Below are 17,120 nucleotides of genomic sequence, written 5' to 3'. Positions count from 1 at the left end.
TTTGCCATTAAAATGTGTTTAGTCATTGGTTTGTTCAGAGAAGCTAGCCTTCTGTTTCTTGTAGCATTTAACACAATTTATTTATTTTTCCTTCAAAATTGACTCGGGCCTCAAACACACAACCTCAAAATGATCAAAGACACTTTTTAACACCCTGGGACAGACACATGAAGACATTTCTTACAGCATTTCAGGCTTTTATTCCAGACAGGATTTACAACATGTAGTAACTCACATGTGAACCAGCGCTCATAACAGTAACCTTTGTGGGGTTTTTCAGGGGAGGATCTTTGCGGGAGCAGCCGCTCTGTCCTCTCAGGTTCTTTTCTCAGCAGCTTCGAGGACGGCGGCAGTGCTGTCCTTCGCCTCCTGCAGCAAGGCCGACACTCTTTTCTGAGTCTGCAGCACAAAATGGCATCACAACCACCCAGACGATTAATGGTGAGACTTGATTTACAGATAAGTGACTTGGAAAGAGCACATGAGCACACTCACAGCCGCTCTGAAGGCATCGTCTGTGATGTCTTTGAGGTTGATCATCACGTTGTAGTACGCTCCAAAAACAGCTGTCTCCAAAGCTTTAGCTGCGACCTGGAAACACCAGACAAAACATCATAGGTGTTAATGAGGAAACTCGTTTATTTAATGCACCTTAATAATCTCTGATAATAATAAGAAACTTATTGCTACAGCAGCTTTTAACATAACATGACAGAAACTAATTAACTGTTGTTAGTTCATCTCCAGCAGCAGTGACTAAGCTGAAGAGTCTCACCTGAGCAGGTAGAAACCAGTGTTTGTGTCTCACCTGAGCATCAGACTTGCAGGCGACATTTCCGTAGACGACCATTTCTTTAAGAGGCGGCCAGAGGACACTGACCCTCTCCGCCAGAGCCAGCGGGACGCCCACGGCTCTCTGCAGCCCCCCCTGCATCGCAGCCTCTCTCCTGACAGCAGAACAGAGGACATCTGTAACAGCACATACACATCTGGAACAGCACACACATCTGTAACAGCACACAAACATCAGTACACATCTGGAGCAACACACACACACACACACACACACACATCTGGAATGTGTACACATCACCCTACACATGAATGCATTTGGAGCATTTAACCAGAGAAAACCAGGAGGAGTGAGACATGACCTCTGAATCTCTTCTGTCGTCGTCTTTGGCATCTTCAGCGCCGCCTGCAACAAACAGACAAAGACAAACAGTTTAACATGTCAATCATCTGCCCGTGGCACAGAGACCCTCATCTGGTCCAGACTTTGTGTCCTCCTGTCTCGGAGCGTCCTCCTCACCATGTAGCTGTTGAAGGCGGTCGAGTCAGCGTCCACCATGTGCAGCAGCTCGTTCATGGCCTGATGGAACGGAGGAATCAGCCTCCTCATCACACCGTCCACCTTCTCAAACTGCCTCTTCCCGTATGTCATCTGACCCACCATGGCCCCCAGCGCTGCCCCCTACAGGATCCACACACAAAACACGCTCACAGAGACGTTCAGATGTGGAGAGGTATCACTCTGTCGTATGAACACGGTGTAAAAACTGGTACCAGAGCAGCGATGGCAGCAGAAACGGATCCTCCTCCAGGAGCTGCCGTCCGAGCTCCGACATTCCGAATAAACTGCTGCAGAGACAGAGACACCAGCTGGCTGTCCTCCTGTGACCTCACCATGTACCTGCACAGGTGCAGCCAACAGCAGCAGCTTTTATCCAGAGCTCAGGTCTTCACAGTGAAACCATGACAGACGGTCACATGTCACCTCCACCAACTACCCATGACCACCTGCATCTCTCAGTGACTGATGCTGCCTTCAGAGAGATGTCTGGCTCTGCAGCCTGAAGCTTCAGTGATGCTCCTCACTGTAAGTAGCTCAGACAAGAGCTTTCCCTTTGTACTGAGCACACACATTATTAATGTGAGGTATCAATAAGAAGAAGAACTCACTCTATGATTCTCTCCTTTGGCTCGAACGGGCCGAGAGAGTCGAGGCCCAGTTTGCTGATGACCTGTCGACACAGAGACAAACACAGCTTCAGATCCTGAGGTCTGAAAACGTCTCTGACACTTTACTGTGTTTCATAAAGACACTGGTGTCGCTGACCAGCCGGACTCTGTGCTCCTCCTCCACAACGAAGAGTCGCTCTCTGCTGATGTAGAAGTCTGCAGCATCCAGCAGAGCCTTCAGAGGGATCAGACCCACGATCTGAGAGCCCACCACCGGGAGGTTCAGGTCCTGCACACACAACAACTGTAACACACTGCAGCACCACTGTCAGTGACTCTGTCAGCAGAGGGCGCTGCAGGCTCAGTGACGATCAGTGAGAGGTGAAAATCATCCTCTCTTATTGATATTGATATTTTTATGTTTCGACTCATGATTCATTCTTTCCTCCTAATCGTCCCCTTGGAGTTAAAAGGTTTCTATCTGACTTGACGTATATGTAGGTCTTTTCGTATATGTAGGTCTTTTCTTTAAGTTTAGGCATTTTTGGATAAAAAGATTCTATCTTTCCTAAGATTCTTCTTCCGAGCCAATCAGCACTTAGAATGCATACAAGACGACCAATCAGCTTCTGCCTCTGTGTCACAGAGAAGACAGAAGACTGAGCGGAGATGAGAAAATGACACGAGGTTCATCTTTTTTCAGCTGTGTTAGTGCTGAGGAGCCAACTAATGAAAAAGTCAAAGTTTTAAATGCACATAAACACTCATTTCATTCATTCATTCATTTTCTTTTTCTTTTTTCCCAAAAAAACAGATTTTGTTGCAGCAGAGAAACAAATCCTAAACCTGCCTTTATACTGACCTGCTGTCTAACATAAAGGGAACTTAAACTAATGCTTCCTATATTTGTTTATAATATTATAAAATATATATATATATATATATTGCTTCTGTTCATGTTCTGCAACATAGAACCTTATAATTCAGAGAGTTCTCAGGATTACAAGGTTCTATCTGCATTTGACCTGTTCCTAAAAAGGCCACATTTACAAACCTGACAGATTTCGATATTGTCTGTGTAGAACATTCAGAGAGTCTGTCCTCTTCATGTGCAATAGAGATTCCTGTTGCACTTCAGATTCACTGTTTCAAATGCAAAAACTTTGAAGCTCAATATCTCAAAACCGCTCAGAACGCAGAACCTTAGAACTGGAAGGGGACGTAATATTAAAGTGCATTTATATTACACTGCATATACATATACATATATAAATATTAACTTTAGTTTCACATCAGATCTGTGGAGCCTACGTTACAGATTCATGTTAATGTTAAAGTGAAGCTGTGTCGACCTCTGACCTCAGCGTCCCTGCAGATCTCCTGGTACACAGTGTGGAGGGGGGTCAGCTCGTAGTCCAGGATGTTGGTGGACACCTGAGCCAGGTTGGCTTCGTCCAGGTACCAGCCCATTCCCTGCACCTTCTTCAGCAGCCCGGGCTGGTCCACACAGAAACACTGGGTTAACATCTGTCCAACAACTGGTAATCAACCTGAGACACGTCTGTCATCATGTTGTTCGTCTGTCAGTAACATCAGAGTCAAACAATGAGGCTGATTAATGATCTGACTGTTGGTGTGAGACGAGCCCTGATCCAGGAACAAACACTGAGCCTGTAATTAACCTGGAACCTGAGACATACCAGATTTTCTTTGTTAGTCTGGAGGCAGTGAGCAGGTTGGACAGCAGAGGGCGCCACAGCCTCACTGAGTCAGAGCCAATCAGCTTCAAGGATAAAAGGTTAGTAGATAAACAGTGATGAGGTCAGAGCGAGATGTGTAGAGATGTTAACGAGTGAGAATAATTAAACAAGACAATCGCCTGCTGAGGGACTCCCACTCCCAGCATGCACCTGGTCTTTCCCTCGGCCCTGCTCCCTGATGTCCAGGGCGATGCGGTGAGCCTGCTCTTTGGTGGCGATCAGGTTCACGTTGTAGGCGATGAGGAACTTCCGTGCGCCAGTGACCGTGGCGCCCCAGGATGGTACGAAGACTGCGGGGCCGAAGTCAGGGGCCCACTCCTCACGTTTCAGCTGGAGGAGGGAAAAATAAAAACTGCTGAGCTGCTTCTGTTGGAAACTGAAACAGGTTCCAGGTGTTTTTACCTGGTTCTTTTCTAGATAGAGTTTTGAATGTTTGAGAATTCTACTTCTTCTTTGAAATCAGACTTTTATTTTGAAACCAGCTGCTGAACATCAGCCTGTGATGATCTGCTCAGGGGGGATTTTCTGAAGACTGTGTTGCGTTTGGAAACAGACTGCTGAACAAATGAAGTAGCAGTGTGATTGGCTGTGGGAGACTCACCTTCTCAGGTAGAGCCTCATACTCTCCGGCCCTCACAGAGGGAAGACTCCTCCTCGTCTCTCTTCGAGCTGCTTCTCCGTAAAGATAAACTGAGGAGGAAGAGATGAGAGATTCTACATCTTTCATTTCTCCATGTGATCATTTACTTTAACACGCTCACACAAAACTTTTCTGTGACTGAATTAATATTCTTTATTATCACTGAGAGCCTCACGGGAGATGAAGGTTCAGGTGATTCATCCACCTGACATTTCTTTAACTCAATATTTTAGTCGTGATCTTTCAAACCTTCCTCTGTACTATTATCTTTATTGTAATTTTATACATTTTTAATTACAGTGTGTATTACTGTTATTATTCTATATTTTAATTTTGTAATATTTGTTTTAAAGCCATTTATTTATTCACTCTTTACTTTCTAACATTCGGACATTCGTGTGTAAAACTGTAAAACTGACATTAAAATAAATGAATAAATATATATAAATATTCTATTTATTTTCAAATAAACTGCATTTATTTAATTTGATTTATTTCTTCATTATTTGATTGATCAATGATAACAGATGTCTGATTATTGTCATTACTGGAGCTCTCTTGACCTCTGCTTTAAGTCTGGGTTAATCTCCCATAATTCATCTGTGCTATCTCACCGGGGACGTGCAGCATCTCTGACAGTTTCTGTCCAAACATGTTGGCGCAGTGGACGCAGTCATCCATGGTGACGTTCTGGACGGGGATGAAAGGACAGACGTCCAGTGCTCCAGTCCGAGGGTGCTCACCTGGCCAGGTAACACACACGTCAGACATTTCCTTCTGTATAATAACCCCCCCCCATGTAGCTGTAGGACCCACAGACCTGAGTGTTTGCTCATGTCGATGAGGCTGAAGGCCTGGCGGGCGGCATTCAGCGCTCCCTCCACCACAGCCTCAGGAGAGCCCACGAAGGTGTAGACAGTGCGGTTGGTGGAGGCCCCGGGGTCGACGTCCAGCAGGCTGCAGCCTGAGGTGCCGGAGATGGCGGTGGAGATGGCGTCGATCACCTGACACACAGGAAACAGTTTGACCAGCTGATCCAGACGATGCTACTGATGTCTCTGCTCATGTCCCCCCCCCACACACACACACACAGCTGACAGTGAGCAGTGTGAAACTCTAACTACAGACTCATGTTTGTGTTTAATTATTGTACAATCCTGTTGAGCAGCTTCTCTCCTCTGACAAAACAAACAGGTCAAAGGTCAAAGGTCAGTTTATTTTCCACTGACAGTAGTACAACCAGGTCCAGACTGTCTGACTAACTAACAGCAGGGTCCACTTCCTTCCAGAGCTTTTAAACCATATCACAGTCTTCTTCATCAGATCAGACCAGAGCTCTCAGTCCTCTGACTTGAGCTTCTTCTGATGAAGCTGATGAAGATAAAACTGAACATCAACACATCTCCATCACATGCATGACACTAAACATCATTTACACTGAATATAAAGATGAATGAATGAATGAATGAAAGAAGAGAAGCTGCGTCAGGTTAAAGATGAAGACACGACCTCTTTGTCTCGACCCTCGGAGAAGTTTGGGACACACTCCACCAGCTGAGCCATGGTGTCTGCTGAACGACTGGCTGAACGACTGACTGAACGACTGGCTGCAGAGTCTGCAGGTCCAACTCCAACCCTCCAAACACACACACACACACACACACACACACACACACACACACACACACACGTCTGACAGGCTTGAATCATTAACAGCTCTGCATCAATGATTGCCACACACTCCTCTGAACAAACACTAGGTCTAAACCTGCTGCTGCCCCCTACAGGCTGCTCAGCTCATCACAGTCTGTCCTGTGGAGCTGATTGATAGGAACTGTTTTCATTATTGATTAATCTTGATTAACTGTTGACAACTGTGGACACATGATCGAGCTGATCACTGATCAATACACGTTTGTTTCAGCTGCAGTGTGTCATGGTGCAGAGCCGCCTCACGGCCTGATGGTGGCGCTGGAGAGAAGCTCCGACTGAAGCCAACATCCAGGTGAGAGGTCATTTAAATCCTCTTCGATCAATCATCCTGAGACACTGAGCTCATTTTGCTGTGGTTTGATTATTGATTATTGATTAGACATTAATCCTGAGCTTTATTCTAAAGAAGAAGACTCAGTCCATGTCCAGCTCTTTACCCATGATGCTCGGTGTCACTCGTGTTTATTTGTGACATTAATGTATTGATCTGCCTTTGTTTGGTGTAGGAGGTCAGAGGTCAAAGGTCAGAGTCTCAGTGTTGATCAAAGAGTTGGAGCTTAAAGTCGGAGGGAGACGTTTCCACAGACGACGTGAAGTATGAATAAATAAATGAATAAAAGCTGAAATTTGTAACTAAATACATAAATAAATACAAAATAAAAACATTTTGGATATAAAAATACCATTTCTGTATTTCTACATTTATTGATTGAAATGTAAAAATACTGAAATATGTTTTTGTTTTGCATTTATCTATGTATGTATTTCAGTATTTATTGATTTATTTATTTTTTGTCCTTCATAAGACGAAGCAGCAGAATTTAAAATGTAAATATATAGATTTTCTACATGAATCTGTAGAGATACACTGATCCTTCAGTCAGCTGTTTATTTGCTTTAATCAATATGAAAACTGAGCAGCGTCTCCTTCATCAGCTGCATGTGTTTCCACTGCTGGAGCCTAGGTGGCGCCACACCACCAAATATCACAGCTGAGACTTAAACCTTGTTTAATGTTCCTTTCATTTCACATGAGCATTTTCCATTTAGCTTTATGATGATAATAATAATAATAAGAAGAAGAAGAAGAAGAAGAATAGTATTTATCTTCCCTTTTCTCTCTGAATTTTCCCTTTTAATTTGAACTCTGGGTAAAAATAAAACTGAAACTGAATTTTGGATGAAAGAGAAATGTTGAATAATTGAGCAGCAGAGGATTTTAACGAGGTTCATGTTGTTTCACCTCTGCACAGAACATGTGATGGTTTTACCGTCAGCGGCTGAGACCGTTTCCCTTTTAGTGATTGATAATATTTTTCAAATCGGACAAACATTCACAGAAGCTGCTGATTTACAGCTGTTATCATCACATTCCGGATCCAGCCAATGATTTGTGGTTGTTTTTCTCTCTAGTGTCGCCTCCACTCTGTCAATCAATCTATATTTATTAATATATCACCTTTCATGCACATGCATGTTGTTCAAAAAGCCTCATCAGTGACTCTTAACTGGACCAGATTAATTAAACTAACCCTAACCCCAAACTAATCCTAACCCCATTCACAGATGAAAAAATGCAGTAAAATAAAAAATTGATTTAAGTGGAGAGTCACGTTGTTTCTTGCAGTGTTGAGCCAAACAGTTAATAAAGAAGTTTTATGATTTGATGATGCAGCTCTTTATGACACTTCCTCCACTGCAGCTCAAACACTCGCCCAGAACAACATATGGACGCACGTCCACTCCACGTCTCTGATCTGCTGCTGCTCATCATGATGGACGTTTGGGTTTTGCTCGTTTTCACTTTGGGTAAGAAAAGTTGACTTTCACTTCACTCACACAGGAAGGTTTGTTTGGTTTGTTTATGGCTGCAACAGGATGATATCTGAGGTGGTGACCTACAATACTGCATCACAATTACTCCTTTAGCTTGAAAACACTGACTCCGACACATTTCTGTATTCTTCTGAAATCTTCCTTCTACTAACACGTGCACACAATCAAATATGATGAAATAATGTGTGTGAACACAGTTTGTCAGGAGGCTCGTCTCTGATTTCTTTGTCCTAATTCACTCATCTGGGATTCATTAGTGTCATTAGTTGTTTTAGTTAATCTGAGTTTAATTATGAGATTTAGATGATTTTAAATTTGATATGATGATTTACTGAAGCTTGATGCGAGTCTAAAAGAGAATATTCAGGGTACCACTTTACAATCAGACTCTCCTTTGAAATATGATGGTTTATAACTAGTTTATTCAATAGCTTGTTATAAGATGTTTCCTGCCAAATAGTGAGCTGACATGTATCTGAACTGTTCAGCCACATCTCTCTTTGTTTTCTCCATCATCAGCATCTGTAGCTGCTGCTTCATCTCGTTTGTTCAGTTACTAATGAACCACCATCAGCATCAGAAAGTTTCATCTGGCAGATCAAATGATGGCAGACCACATGATCCTATCACATGACCAGATTCATCCTCTGAGGCCTTGGCAGTGTTGTTTACCTCGACATTCTTTGTCCCACTGTTCACATCTCTGTGATTCTCCCGCCATCATCTTCATTTTTACAACCATTTATTAATCATTTATTTAATGAGTAACTAATGTTCTCCTGTTACCAGCTTTAAATGGTAGTAACACATTAGTCACATTAATGAGTAGTAAGCAGTAACTTCATCTTGCCAAATAGTGTTTATTTATTATAAAGTATTAACAGCTGAATTAATAACCCAACTTTAAACTATGTATAAATGCTTTATAAAGCTGGTCTGATTGTGACGTGGAACCCACTCTGTTGATCTAAATCAGTTTCCATCAGAAGTTAAAAGCATGAACTGTGGTCCACCACACTGGTCCGGACTGAAACACGTCAACATCTGTTGGATGGACTGTGATGACGTGTTTCAGACGTTCATGCTCGCCTCAGGATGAACTGTAATAACTGATGACCTCCTGACTTTTCCTCTGGCGCCATGTCAACATTTTAGTTAGTCCAGTACATGATGAATGTTGTACCTGCTGAACACCAGCATGTTAGCATGTTAGCCTTGTCACTATGCCATCGTCAAGCTAATTATTGTAATAATTATGCGTCTGCTCACAGCTGTTCCTCTGGCCTCTACGACGACGACGACGTCAGCTCCTGCAGCTACTGCAGCTACTGCAGCTACTACTGCTCCTGTTCCTGTTACTGCAACCACCGTCCAAGAAAATACTTCTCTAACTCCAGGAAATACTATTCTAACCACCGTCCAAGAAAATACTTCTCTAACTCCAGGAAATACTATTCTAACCACCGTCCAAGAAAATACTTCTCTAACTCCAGGAAATACTATTCTAACCACCGTCCAAGAAAATACTTCTCTAACTCCAGGAAATACTATTCTAACCACCGTCCAAGAAAATACTTCTCTAACTCCAGGAAATACTATTCTAACCACCGTCCAAGAAAGTACTTCTCTAACTCCAGGAAATACTATTCTAACCACTTTCCAAGAAAGTACTTCTCTAACTCCAGGAAATACTATTCTAACCACTTTCCAAGAAAGTACTTCTCTAACCACAGTTTCAGAAAGTACTACTCTAACCACTATCCCAGGAGGTACCACTGTTCTAACCTTTGCTCCTGAAAGTACTACCCAACCCACTGAATCAGAAAGTACTACCCAACCCACTGAATCAGAAAGTACTACCCAACCCACTGAAAGTACTACCCAACCCACTGAATCAGAAAGTACTACCCAACCCACTGAAAGTACTACCCAACCCACTGAATCAGAAAGTACTACCCAACCCACTGAAAGTACTACCCAACCCACTGAATCAGAAAGTACTACCCAACCCACTGAATCAGAAAGTACTACTAATCCTCCTACTAATACTACTACTACTACTACTACTCCTACCACTACTCCTCCTACTAATACTACTAATACTACTACTCCTACCACTACTACTCCTCCTCCTACTACTACTCCTCCTACTCCTCTTACTACTACTACTACTACTCCTCCTCCTACTAATACTACTACTCCTCCTCCTACTAATACTAATACTACTACTACTACTACTACTCCTACCACTACTCCTCCTACTCCTACTACTACTACTACTACTCCTACCACTACTCCTACTACTACTACTCCTCCTACTCCTCCTCCTACTACTACTACTACTACTACTACTACTACTCCTACTACTCCTCCTACTCCTCCTCCTACTACTACTACTACTACTACTCCTACTACTCCTCCTACTACTACTACTACTACTACTCCTACTACTGTTACTCCAACAACAACTACTCCAACTACTACTTCCACCGCCTCCCCCACCCCACCCCCTCTGGTGTGTAATAATGGCGGGGTGGCTCAGAACAATGTGTGCACCTGTCCGGACCAGTGGAGCGGAGAGACGTGCTCAGAAGGTGAGCTCGGTGTAGCCACAGCAGCATGAACCAAACTCAGACCTTTTTAATGATTGAACATCCTGATGGTTGATTGTGATTGATCGTGTTTGTCACTTCTGCACGTTGAGCTCCACTCTCTGGTCCAATCGGCAGAAAGCTAAAACCCTGCTGTTCTGTAGCTCCATGGACAGTACAGCTTCTAGAAGCTGCTGACACGGCCATGAATTTAGACTCTTCGGCTGCAAAACACACATTAGTCCAGAGTGATACAAACTGACCAACAAGCCAAACTCATCTCAACTCTTATTCATCTCATCCTCTTAGAAAACTTCTGCAAAGGTGGACTTGTGGATAATTTCACATTCAAAGATACACCCATCGGCTGGTTCGCTTATTCTGACGAAGTCTGTCCCACAGGAACGAGTGGTGGTAGGTTTCATCCATCTACAGATGAATCCATGGAGATCCATCCACCTGTCAGTCTGATACACTGGACTTTGTTTTGTCCATGCAGCTGGTAAACCAAAGGCTTCCACCAGATGTTCCAACAAGACCGGATCACTTGGTTTGGACCGTCCGCTGCAGCTGCTCCAGTGTGATCAGACGCTCAGCAACATACAACTAAATGTAAGAGACGCTGCGAGTGTGTTTAACAGTGATATGGAATATTATATAATAATATATAATATATACAGAGCTGAGACTCTTTGAGTGTCGGTCATCCTGTAGAAAGGCAGATGTTCATCCGGCCCAATACGTAGGTAAAGTCAAGTGTGTCAGATTCAGGTAATAAATGCATGATCATGTGTTTCCTCTCAGCTCACCAACGTGGCTGATTTAGAGACACTGGCGTCCAGCACACAAATTCTGACGTCCAGACCTGGAGAGCTGACGGCCGACAACATTACGACCGCAGCTCATATCGTCAACACGCTGCTGCTGTCTCCTAACGCCACAGAGGTAAGAGCTGAGGCTGTAAACAACGAACTGAATGATGGTTTATGACAGACTCTGGACTGTAGAAACCTACGGTGTGTTTGACCATGAAGAAATATTCTGCTGTAACAGTGTGTTGGTGTTTGTATCGCAGAGCGTCAGGGTGGCAGCAGTAGCTACAGTCAGTCAGCTGCTCAACGCCAGCACTCCAGACACCGAGGAAAACAACGCCACTCTGGGGTAAACACAGACGACCAGTTTGTCCACATCTCATGTTTAAATATCTATATTTTATCAATTTAATATTATACCATTATAATACGGACACATAAATATATCAATCCAATATCCATCAGTGTTTCAGTGGAACTTTACAGACCATTTCTTCAGATAAACATTTTAACTGCAGGTGATGGATTTTATCATCAGTGTCTTTTTAGCTTCCTAATGTGTTGGAAACACGTCAGACTTTAGATTTGAGCTAAAATGTGTTTAATGTTGGTTTTAACCCAAAGAAACGACGGACTGTGGCTCATGTCTTGTATCCATATTTGGTTTTCACAGTTTTTATTCTGAAGCACAAAGTGAGATATATCAGTGCTTTTACGAATCATTTCCTGCTGTGATTAAGACTTGGTTGTTGACGTGGACGTAGTTTACAAATAGAAAACTGGAGGAGGAGGGTTTCTGATTCAGATCAAAAATAAGTCAACAAGACTAAACTGAGCATTTCATGATTATAGAGTTTCACATTTTAAGATTCTCACAGTTGATATTTGATCTTAGACGTTTCACAGCTGCGGCTCAAACAATTTGTGGTTAAACACAGAGGCTCGACCACTGAAGAACATAGAGCCTGAAGCTGGACCTGACCTCTGAGCAGACAGGACAATGATGAGCCTGGTGTGTTCTGTATGTTTGTGTGTTTCAGCCTGACGCGGACCCTGGACCAGCTCTCTGTGAACCTCAGCACCAACCTCAACAACTCTCAGTCTCAGGTGGTTCAACCAAACCTGGTGGTGCAGTCAGCACAGGTCCCTGCGTCCGACAATCAGGGCGTTCAATTCACCTCTCTCACGGGTCAGTGGTCCGGACCAAGCCGACCATGACCTCTGGTCAGCTCGTAACTAACCACACGTATGACGACTGATGGTTATGATGGAGGATTAGAGGACGCTGGAACCTGACCACAGTCTGATAATTAAAGCTCACGGCGGTCATGAAGTCCAGGTCGTTCGACCCAGTTTCCCACTCTCACAGCCTCAGTCAGCTGTGGTGTTATATGATCATCTGGACTACTTTCTCTTTTGTACTTTTATGACTTTATATCTTTAATATTCTACTTTGTTTGGACTTTTATTGCCTCTGTTAAATTCCTCAGAACAGTATCAGTGCATGTGACCCATGTTGTGAGTTTGGCATAATGAAAATTCAAATTTGTACTTTGGACTTGAACATGATTTACAAGTCAAACCTGGTATTTACAGGAAGTCAGATATGACACGATGCATAAGTGACATCACAGGGAGTGAGCTCCATCTGCTGTTGTGTCCTCGACGTTGAGTCTGTGGATCTCTGATGATGACATCATCACTAACTGATCTGACGTCTCCATGGTTTCAGGAACGTCTGGCAGTTTTGTTGCCAACCGGATTCAGCTGAACACCAACACGTCAGCGGTGGGGGTGGACAACGGATTCGTAGCCGACGCCCTGATCTACGTACGATTCGCAGCAGGTTGGCTCCTGCACTAGAGAACTTTAATAAACTCGCAGACATAATGTTACTGCTGTCAGGCCCAGGTTAACTACAGCAGCACACCGAGGTTATTTTACTGTGCTGCTCATTCTGAAAATAAGACTAAAGGTCCTCTTGTGTCTGTAGAAGCCGTCAGCAGACGTCAGGAGCCGTCAAACGTCTCTCTGGGTTTCGTCCTCTACCAGAACGACCGGTTCTTCAGGTCCAGGATCTATAGGAGTCGTCACGCCACCGTCAGGGTGCTGTCGGCCACGGTCGGAGGTCGTGAGCGCAGCGTGGTGCCACAACATGTGGAGATACAGTTCAGACCAACGGTGAGAAAACAGTTAAGGTTCATATTTAATGTGGATGTTAAACAGACTTTTCTGACTGAGGAAACTAACTAACTATTTACATGGTGATCAATGATCAGTTTTCAATCTGTTGGATTTGTGCATTAGAAAACACCAGCTGATGAACAAGCCTCATGATCACAGCCTAGTTCATTCAGTCTCTTCCTCCTTCCTTCACCATGTATCGCTAAAGTTAGAGATGTTCAATGTGCTGCTGTTTCAGCTGTTGAACAGGACGTCTCTGTACAACTTCGCCTGTGCTTTCTGGAACTACAGCAAGGAGGACTGGAGCACTGTCGGCTGCTCCAAAGGAAACGCCTCGGACGGAGTCCTCCGATGTTTCTGTAACCACACCACCAACTTCGCCGCTCTCTGGGTAACGTCACAACACTCAGCTCCATTAAACCAAACTCAGATACGACAAACGGCTTCGTAGACTGAAGCAGCAGTTCACACGTTAAAGAGAAGATTCCACCTGAATCATATAATTCTCTCCCAGTATTTAATCATCATCAACTGTAAATGTTACAAATGTAAGAAGAGAAATTACATGATGATGGAGATGTAGTGAAACTTTGTGTTTCAGTCTTTCAGGGAGGACTATGAGTACGCAGAAGCTCTGGACTGGATTTCCTTGGTTGGACTGTCTGTCTCTGTTCTGGGTTTGGTGGTAACGATCATTTACCACATTAAAGACAAGTAAGACTCCAGTTCTCGAGGGAGACCAATCGTTTCTTTCATGCATCTTCATTTTGTATTAAAGTGGTGTTTTTATCTTGTATTACTGTAAATGATCTGAATATTTCTTCATCTCATAATTATAATATTTTCAGAACTAAGTCATATTTTTTATTTATTTTGAGAACATCGAGAAAGTTGAAGCAAAAACTCAATTTTAGGACAAAGTATCAAACCTGTGAGAAAAAGTTTTTTCTAAAAAAGGAAAAAAGTCTAAACTTTGAAAATGACATTTTAGAATAAAATAGGTTGTTTTCAAAATACTACAAATATTTTACTAACTGAGAATTAACTTTACTCTCAATTTAATTAGTAAAATATAAAAACGTTACGACGTCCTTCTCGAAATATTACGACTTTTTTCTTGAAAATACTATCCATCCATCCATTTTCTTCCGCTTATCCTCTAGTAGGGTCGCGGGGGGCTGGAGCCTATCCCAGCATTTTTTCGGGCAAGAGGCGGGGTACACCCTGGACAGGTCGCCAGTCCATCGCAGGGCAAACACATAGAGACAGACAACCATTCACTCTCACAGTCACCCCTATGGTCAATTTGAAGTATCCAATTAGCCTAGTCCCCATTTGCATGTCTTTGGACTGTGGGAGGAAGAAAAATGTGACTTTATTCCTGAAAGTTCTTCTCTTTAGTTTTCAGAAAAAGTCTCGTCAGAACAACAAGAACTCAAAGATGGCGCTGCTGTGTATCTACGTCAGCCTGCTGGCCTTCATCATCACCTTCCTCTCTGGTGTGCAGAACTCCCACCGGCAGGACGTGGGCGAGGTGCAGACTCAAACGAACGCCATCCTGGACTCTGACGAGCACGTGGAGCCGGACAGCGGCTCATGCACAGCAGTGGTGGCTCTGCTTCACTTCTTCCTGTTGGCCACCTTCATGTGGAACAGTGTGTACGCCACCCAGCTGGTGCTGCTGGTCAGGACCATGCACAGCAGTCTCCCCCCACACTGGACTCCGCTCAGTGTGGCTGTGGGATGGGGTATGAGACGTTAATAAGTGTTCAGTTAACAGAAACATATCTCCCACACAGCTCTTTCTATATTCATGTTGATGAAGTTGGCACTGGAGTATCTATTGTTGTATTTCTACGTATTGTATTTCTATGAGGAACTGTCCAAATACTTCTGGCCTTGACTGTATGAGAATAACCGTTATGATTTACCACGAAGCTTTAAGCTAACCCAAGAACATTCCTCACTGATGTTTTGACACATTAAAATATATGATTTTTAAAAAAAATCAAATTAAACCATTTTAAGTGATTTAACTTCTTGTATTATCTTAGGAGTCCCAGCTGTTGTCATGGCGATCACACTGGGAGCTACCTACAGGGTGGACAATCCTCTGGGATACAGACAGGAGGAATTGTGGGTCCATCCTTATAATTTATTCTCCCTTTGAAAACACAGTCACATGACTGGTCGTTGAACTTTGTTTAAATGAAGAAACTGTGAAGAAAACTCTGGTGTGAATAAAGCTCGCTGTTGTTTGACGAAGTGTCTGTTCATCCTCCAGCTGCTGGCTCGCAGGACTGGACAGGCACAAACATTTTGACTTTCGGAAACCGATGTTCTGGGGGTTCATCCTTCCTGTGGGTCTGATCCTGATCTACAACATGGTGCTTTTGGTCCTCACCTGCATGTCCATCTGCAAGACAGACCCCCGCCTCGCCAGGTAACACAGAACAAACACATCCATCATCTGAGAGCAGAGGGGTGTGGTGAAAACTCTTTTGTCAGTCATACTCTGACGGAGCTGTTCTGTCCTGCAGCACCAGTCAGTCTCTGGGGAAGAAGTTCCTCACCAGTTTCTCTCTGGCTGTGATACTGGGTGTGTCCTGGTCTCTGGGATACCTGGTCCTCGTCTCCTCAGAAGAAACACACCTCACCTTCAGCATCATCTTCTGCCTCTTTACAACCACACAGGTGTGTTTGTGTCATCCTCCTTTTTAGAATTGCTCTGAAGGTTTTGTTTGTTCTGTCCAGTTGAGAGGAGCTTGGACTGAGACAATGATTCTGATTCTTCTTCTGTATCATGTATGAAAAGATCAAACGGTCCAACACAGAAAGGAAGAATAAATAAATGGACACTGACCTTCATCTTCCTGCTGGTGTTTTCAGGGTCTTCAGATCTTCGTCCTCTTCACAGCCAGAAAGCCGTCGTTCAGAGCCACCGTCTCCCGCTCTGTGCAGTACGTCGCCTCGGTCAACGACATGCTCCACATGACCACGTACAGTCTGCAGAGGGTGTGGACGGGAAGGTCCGAGTCCGAGTCCGAGTCCTACAGAGACCTGAGAGACGACTGCACGGCCAGCAGCAAGACGCCGAAGGTTTCATCACCAGAGGTTCAGGACGAAGATCTGAACACAGACATGTAACAGAGGAGGATATCAATCCTCCTGGCAGCTCCAACAGAGACACAAACCTGATCAACATGGCTGCACACTCCCCATCATGCATCACCAGTGAGTTCAAACTCAAAGAAGACAAGATGAAAACTTTTGTTTCTTTTAACAGATCAAAGGAAGTCATGTTGTTTTCTCTGGTAATAATGAAGCCATGATGAATTCCCTTCCACACCTCCCCCACACCCCCACACCTCCCCCACACTCCCCCCCAGCCACTTGCCAACTCCCACAGCCTCCCCGCACAACCGCCCAGCAAACTGGCCCCATGGACCCGCGCAAAACCTCCCCAGAACTTCCCACATCTTGCCCAAACCTCCCGACACCTCCCGCACACCGCCCCCGACACCGTCCCCCGATAGCGCCCCCAAACCTCCCCGACACTGTCCCGCACAGCACCGCCACGACAGAGACTTCCCAAGAACCTCCACACTCGCCACACATATGT

General features: G+C 44.0%; 3 protein-coding genes across 4 annotated transcripts; 2 read left to right on the top strand and 1 right to left on the bottom strand.

Moving 5' to 3' along the window:
* Nucleotides 1-182: 182 nt before the first annotated feature.
* ftcd (formimidoyltransferase cyclodeaminase) lies at nucleotides 183-5,976 on the bottom strand. 2 transcript variants are annotated; one of them, XM_022764028.1, is made up of 14 exons: nucleotides 5,872-5,976; nucleotides 5,183-5,366; nucleotides 4,977-5,105; nucleotides 4,324-4,412; nucleotides 3,873-4,052; nucleotides 3,322-3,459; nucleotides 2,120-2,251; nucleotides 1,963-2,024; nucleotides 1,567-1,693; nucleotides 1,313-1,474; nucleotides 1,155-1,198; nucleotides 809-1,007; nucleotides 496-591; nucleotides 183-399 (listed from the first exon to the last, which is right to left on the bottom strand). In XM_022764028.1, the coding sequence occupies exons 1-14, from the start codon at nucleotides 5,923-5,925 to the stop codon at nucleotides 316-318; spliced, it is 1,680 nt and encodes a 559-aa protein (XP_022619749.1). In that variant the 5' UTR covers nucleotides 5,926-5,976; the 3' UTR covers nucleotides 183-315. The 2 variants fall into 2 exon arrangements, with proteins under 2 accessions (XP_022619749.1, XP_022619750.1); XM_022764029.1 differs by having other exon boundaries at nucleotides 809-947.
* A 4,460-nt stretch (nucleotides 5,977-10,436) lies between these two features.
* LOC111235552 (adhesion G-protein coupled receptor G7-like) lies at nucleotides 10,437-12,532 on the top strand. The gene is made up of 6 exons (XM_022764023.1): nucleotides 10,437-10,505; nucleotides 10,745-10,916; nucleotides 11,002-11,114; nucleotides 11,307-11,447; nucleotides 11,578-11,663; nucleotides 12,355-12,532. Exons 1-6 carry the CDS (start codon nucleotides 10,437-10,439, stop codon nucleotides 12,530-12,532), a joined length of 759 nt encoding a protein of 252 aa, XP_022619744.1.
* An 813-nt stretch (nucleotides 12,533-13,345) lies between these two features.
* Nucleotides 13,346-16,712, top strand: adgrg7 (adhesion G protein-coupled receptor G7; the record flags this gene model as incomplete). The annotated part of the gene is made up of 8 exons (XM_022764022.1): nucleotides 13,346-13,495; nucleotides 13,737-13,889; nucleotides 14,100-14,212; nucleotides 14,900-15,246; nucleotides 15,553-15,634; nucleotides 15,783-15,941; nucleotides 16,039-16,192; nucleotides 16,388-16,712. Coding segments are annotated over 8 exons (1,416 nt in total), but the record flags the coding sequence as incomplete, so codon positions are not given.
* Between the last annotated feature and the right edge of the window lie 408 nt (nucleotides 16,713-17,120).

This window comes from Seriola dumerili, unplaced genomic scaffold (assembly GCF_002260705.1).
Source record: "Seriola dumerili isolate Sdu_G_001 unplaced genomic scaffold, Sdu_1.0 BDQW01000513.1, whole genome shotgun sequence".
Taxonomy (NCBI): domain Eukaryota; kingdom Metazoa; phylum Chordata; class Actinopteri; order Carangiformes; family Carangidae; genus Seriola; species Seriola dumerili.
Note: the sequence above shows the minus strand (reverse complement) of the source record. Positions and strands in the feature narration are given on the sequence as shown.

Coding starts and splice junctions, on each gene's coding strand:
- LOC111235552 (XM_022764023.1), top strand. CDS start 10,437: ATGGCGGGGTGGCTCAGAACAATGTGTGCACCTGTCCGGACCAGTGGA. Junction 11,448..11,577: donor TGTCTCCTAACGCCACAGAG/GTAAGAGCTGAG, acceptor TTTGTATCGCAG/AGCGTCAGGGTGGCAGCAGT. Junction 11,664..12,354: donor GAAAACAACGCCACTCTGGG/GTAAACACAGAC, acceptor TGTGTGTTTCAG/CCTGACGCGGACCCTGGACC.
- ftcd (XM_022764028.1), bottom strand. CDS start 5,925: ATGGCTCAGCTGGTGGAGTGTGTCCCAAACTTCTCCGAGGGTCGAGAC. Junction 5,367..5,871: donor CCGAGGGTCGAGACAAAGAG/GTCGTGTCTTCA, acceptor CCTGTGTGTCAG/GTGATCGACGCCATCTCCAC. Junction 4,413..4,976: donor AGAGATGCTGCACGTCCCCG/GTGAGATAGCAC, acceptor CTTCCTCCTCAG/TTTATCTTTACGGAGAAGCA.